The sequence below is a fragment of the Bactrocera latifrons genome, unplaced genomic scaffold, assembly GCF_001853355.1.
Source record: "Bactrocera latifrons isolate USDA-ARS-PBARC rearing strain unplaced genomic scaffold, ASM185335v1 scaffold_29, whole genome shotgun sequence".
Taxonomy (NCBI): domain Eukaryota; kingdom Metazoa; phylum Arthropoda; class Insecta; order Diptera; family Tephritidae; genus Bactrocera; species Bactrocera latifrons.
The window spans coordinates 970,260-976,259 of record NW_017536518.1 but is presented as its reverse complement, the minus strand read 5'-3'; the positions used below and the strand labels follow the sequence as shown (position 1 = coordinate 976,259).

Below are 6,000 nucleotides of genomic sequence, written 5' to 3'. Positions count from 1 at the left end.
TATGTATGAATGTACATGTTGTTTCTTGTTACAGTTCAACTACTCTCCCCTCTGCCTATTTGGTATACTCCTCACAATTTACCACATATCCTTTCCACACAATTACGCACGCATTTTTTTGTTTTTGTTTTTTTCTTTGCCTTCCTGCCACCACTGTTCCACACTTTTCCGTCTTCTTTCTATTTGCTATTTTATTTTAATTTCCTCTCTTCTTAAGCGATAGAAATTCTTTTCTGAAGATTTTCCCAACGGCAACTATATTTGTGTTGTCTTACTCCTAGTGTAATTTGACTTTTTAGTTTTTAATTCCGTGTGACTTAATGACTTCTTGTTATAAGTTTTCATTTCTCTTGTAATTTCATAAGTTAATAGAATTTCTCAGTTCCTGCTACTGCGTTACGCTCTGTGCGGATCGCATTTTAGTGCTTTTGATGTGTTTAAACGTCTTGCACAGTGGGTTTAGAAACGTATATAGTGTTAATAAGCAAAAATAATTAAATATAATTTAGAGATTTCCAAGGATGATCCCCTAACTTTGTTATTTCGAAAAAATTATATTCGAAAAAATTACTTCATTGCCGAACATATTATGGGACGATAGGATTTTGAAGAAACTCTCTATTTTGCAGTACGACCTTGCAGACCTTGTAGTCCGCATAGACTTTATACTTTACATATCCACACAGGAAAAAGTCTAACGATGTGATATCACACAATCTTGGTTGCAAATCAACCGGGTCAAAACGTAAAATTATCTGGTTACCAAAGTGTTCTCTCAATAAATCCATTGATTGATGCGATGTGAGAGATGTGACACCGTCTTGTTGAAACCAAATGTCACGTTCCTACCGATATAATTTTCGAAGAAGTGTGGACCAATGATTCCAACGACCCACAAACTACATCAAACCGTTATTTTTTTCTGAATTAAATGACAGCATTTGAATATTTTCAGGTTGAGAACCTTTCAAGAGCACACAGATTATAGCAATGTCGCTCGGGAAGGTCGAGCGGCTTCAGTTCTTGCACTCAACTCACTTTGTATGCACTCGAATTAAGATATCGATKCAAAATGCGATAATTCGTTCCATTTGTCAGTCCGAGTTGGTGCGAACGGCGCCAAATAGACTCTCCCCRATGAGCTACGGCTGCTATATTTTCTTCACTGGGTGCTGGGCGTGGCATATTTCGTGCTCTCAAAGAGAGAACAACCATCGAAAGCTGTAACTCTYAAGAGACGCTCACATTGTCCCAGAACTAGCATCCTTCACCATTGACGCAGTGCACCTAAGCGACACCACTGTGCGACCGGCGTCTGGAATTGCAAAGCATAGCGAAACATTCGCAACAACGCTGTAATTAAAATCTTGACGCATGGAAAGTAAAGTGAAATCAGAGACATTGGCACTGGCAGTAGTGGCACAGTGTCGGCGAGTTGAGTTGAGTGAATGGCGACAGTCCATAAAGCACAGCGGGCAACTGGCGTAAAATGCTGTCACTGCGGCGCTTGCCATTGCAGTTGAAATGCGGCAACTTTTCCCATTTGCAACTCAAGAAATCCAAAGGACATGGAGAAACGGCAGCGATAAGAAATGAGCCCGAGGCGCAAAGCGGGAAGCAGGGCAGTAGTTAGTTACAGAGGTGGTAGTGAGAGTGAGCGAGAGCGAGACAGTAATGGCAGTGTCATAACTGGCGACATTGTTACAACAACAAAATAGTAACGCTGGTTCGCGGAGCAGCGGTTAAATGGTGCTTAGCGCAATTCAATGCCGGATCAACGGCAGTGGACTCGGCACTAAAGCCGCTTGTGGAAAACCGACCACTGAACGCCAGCTACACCGCAGCACGTCACACAGCGTGTTAAGCAGTTTAAGTTTAGCATTAGCATTTAAGTTATTGAAARCGTTGTTAAAATTTCGCACAATACAACGGTACCAACGGAATGGAGAYGCCGAACTCACTGGTAAAACAAAGCCRTACATAGGAGGCGGCGCGGATGTCAATGAGGAAGCCGGATAGTTGGATAGCTGGAATTTAGTGCTGCTGAGTGGCTTTGCAAAGCGCTTGCTAAACCAATTATTTCATAATTCATTTATGCGGGTCAGCGGGAGAGGGCGTGAGAGAAAGTGTGAGAAAAGCGGCATGCATTAGTCGACGAGGATAAAATGCCACGCTGTCAGCGCGCTGATTGAGAATGCTGCTAAAACAAATGCCGGAAATGAAGTGACGCTTAATTGCTGTGGTACTGTGTATGAGTGTGTGTGTGTGTGTGTGTGTGTGTGTGTGTGTGTCCGACATTCAATTTTGCGCACTTCAATTTTGTCTCGTGCCAGTTTTTTCGTTACTCCGCTTCGTACACTTTGTGTTTGCCCATCTGCTGTCGAATTGCCTGCCATTGTGCAAAGTGGCAACTTTTTAATTAGTAAAATTGATGGAAAATTTATTGTGCGCCAAATTGTTACGCATTTTGTCTTTGCGTACTACTTTTGTTGTTGTTGTTGTAGTACATGCGTCGCGCGGCGTATACGAAATTTTCGCAAAAATATGCGCTTATTGAAATTTTTGGCAAAATTCACTCACTTACAACAACAACAAGCACTTGCYTCATATCATAACGGCTCTTTTTTAATTACTCTTTTGTTTTTACTTTTTGCAGGCAGCTAACATTTGTATTGCATTTTGCGCACCATTATGGCGTCAACAACACAAATGGCGCCATTTCCGCATCCGCTGCACAGCGGCAGCAGCAGCAGCAGCAGCAACAACAACAAAAACAGCAACAAMGCCGACAAGCGGCAGCGACACACAAAAATCCCACCACAAGCGCACCTGAGGCGTCGGCTTCACTGCAGTAACAACAACAACAATATTAGCACCAACAACAACAAGGACAAAAAARCCACCAACAACACCATTAGAGCCACACTGTCATTGTTTTGTCAGTTTCTCACGACATACTGCATACTTCTAACGGCAAGCGGAAGCGTGCGAATGGCACGAGCACAAGGTAAGTTCGTGCACAAACGATAACGGTATGACAGGGTTGCAGTATGAAATCACTGCAAAGCGAATCTGCAATGCCAACGAGCGCAGGAAATCCTTGCTTTGCCACGGGCAAAACACGAACACACACACACATTTATGCATATGCATACACTTCTATACAACATGCTGTGCGTTGTATATAGTTATTAGGGTGGGCCAAATAAAATGTTATTTTTGCTTAGATGCCTTGAAAATATTTGYGGAAATTACGAAAAAAATAAGAAAATAATAAAAATTTTAATCTTTTTAATGCCAACCAACTAATTTATTACAAAACATATGTCTTTAAGGTTTTTTTCGTTCGAACTGGTTGACACTTTTTTTCTCGAATAAAAACAACATAAGTCATAAAAAATTAGATATTCATAAAACTAATATATTTTATGAAATTGAGGCATTGTTTTGCGAAAGAATATAAAATAGTTAAAAAAAAACAATTCTTTATTCAATTTTTGGTTGAATTTTCAACACGAATAACTTTTGACCGAATCTGCTTAGAAAAACTCAAATCAGTTCCCATTTGTAGATCCTTAAATGTTTACAGTAATAAATTTCCATACTCGCAAGACAAAATGCATTTAAATGCATTTAACATACAAATAAAATAAGATATTATTTATATGGGAAATCTAAAATCACAATAATAATTACTATAACAGCACACTCTTAGTGCATATTAACTTTAACAGATATTTTATTATTTCGGACGATATTTTCACAGTTTCTAAGAAAAAAATTAAATTTTTGCTTACCCACCCTAATATGTACATATGTTTGTATACATATCTCGTTTTGTATGCATGTACACATATAAGTATATGTGTGTGCGTGTGCAGTGCGAAAGCGCTTTTTGTCTCACATTTTAATTATACTGTTTGTTATATTAATGCAGTGTAGCAAAGGAAATGGAAGCATAAAAAGGAGAGCGAGTAGTGTGTAAGTGAGCTGCATTGCAGCGAATTGCAATTCAGCATCCGTTAAGAAGAAGCACAAGGATTTTGCCAAAAAAATAAAAATTAAAAATGAGTTGTGAGTTTTAAATTATTTTGGGTCATTAAGAGCTACAATGGTTATACCCGTTTCAAGAAATATGTTATATGAATCATATTATATCTGAAAATATACCATATTAAAAACGTTGGGAAGATATAATTTATATACTATGCGCAGGTTCGAGATATATGGTTAGGACGTATTGTTTTAAAATATCTATATTTTTTATTTTGGGAAACAACTAACCAAACTTAAATATAAAAGACAAGCTAGCAGTTCCAGATGGGGTTACCTTTCAAGTTAATATACTTAGAGATATAAAGAGATCACCCTAAATACTACCATTATAGAGAGTAATAAAATATTACGACTAAAGTGCCGAAAGCCGCAGAAACAATTGATTTTCGCTAAATTCCTTTGAGACCAATTTTTCACCTGTAAAATCATTCACCATAGACAGCAACATAACAAGTCTATAAGGTGGTTGCATAAGAACCTCCCAGGCAAGCTTCAGAGAGTCTAGTTATTGACAGTACAGGTTTGAATTATGAGGGTATTCTAGTCTAGAGGCCCGAATTTCGAGCGGGTTATGGCAAGTGATATAAAAATATCTTTTAATATCTTTACCAACCTCTTTTTATCATTTTTTTATTGATTTATATTATATAAAAATAAAGATAAATTTTTCACTAATTTTTTAACTTTGTCGAATTTGTTAAAAATATTAAAAATTTAAATTTTTGGCTTCACGTGATAAATTGATAAATAATGACTTCAAATAAGTCTGCTGCTTAGAAATTGAGATATCATGGCGACCACTTCAAAAAGATTTTCGAGAAAAACGCTTTTCAATTTTCGTCCACACCTCATACCAAACCAGTTGCCACGATATTAAAGCTGCTATAACTTCGGAAATAATATGCATGTTTGAAAAATGCTTTTAGTTGATAGTTTTTAGCAAAAGGTTCCGTATTATCAATCCTGACTTAAAACCCCTTTGCACGAGCTAGCTGCGATTCGACTAGGACCATTTTCGGCCCAGTAAAAATTCACTTCAGGAATGGATAGATTTTGCACCGACTTGCAGATGAATATTCTGCCTATAAGGCTTTTTACGTTGACATAACACCTGCGGTATCCATACAGCGAGAAAGACGGATTTTTCTTATATAAGACTGAAGAGATTCTTCTTCATCTTTGTATACTTATAAAGAGGGACTAATACCGGATATTAAAACTGATATTCTAAGTTTCTTAATCAACAATATTTCATGCATTCCTGCTCACACATAATTTGTTTATTTTGTAAGGAGTATGCAAATTGACTTGAGATTGGCCAAAATTTGATAATGGCTGCTGAAGTAGCTATCATTGCTACTTAGGTAGCCACGCAAGGAATGAGTCAAGTTCCAAAATCCTTTTATTCGAATAATTACCTACAATATTTGAGAAAGTGTKGGGAGAAATTATCAATCGAAGAARCTACTCTGACTTAATTTAAACACTTGCTAGATGGCGCTGTGGTTAATATATTGGCTGTTCGAAAAAGTTTTTTCGTATATCTAATCAASTTTTAACTTAGTTTTTCTATGTTTATACTAATAAATAAATAAACAAATATGTATCACTTTTTGCCATTTGTTCGCTAGAGACATTATTCGAAATTTCCAGAACGGAAGCRRGCGAATCATTGTTATACTACTGATACAGCATCGTCTCCGTAAACTTCACATATTTCATTGGTAGCTTGCSTGRCATTCTTCCCTTTTTTATGCAAAAAATTTTAAAATACAGCGAATTTTTCCATTATTTTCACTCACTTTTGAACAGCTGTAATTTTTCTTCAACTTTCCCGAATTTAATKTTCGGTTAAATGAAGCTTAAAATATCACCTTTCGTATACTATGTGGTAAGACACAAAGTGATTGGTAGCACTGGAGATCTACGACTGCAACGACKTCT

General features: G+C 37.1%; 1 protein-coding gene across 1 annotated transcript in view; it reads left to right on the top strand.

Moving 5' to 3' along the window:
- Window positions 1–6,000, top strand: part of LOC108970198 (serine-rich adhesin for platelets) — a 112,119-nt gene that overhangs the window by 69,662 nt on the left and 36,457 nt on the right. Inside the window, exon 3 of the mRNA XM_018935447.1 lies at window positions 2,657–3,007. Within this exon, the coding sequence (XP_018790992.1) occupies window positions 2,692–3,007 (316 nt within the window). The 5' untranslated portion in view covers window positions 2,657–2,691. The remainder of the gene's footprint in view (window positions 1–2,656; window positions 3,008–6,000) is intronic.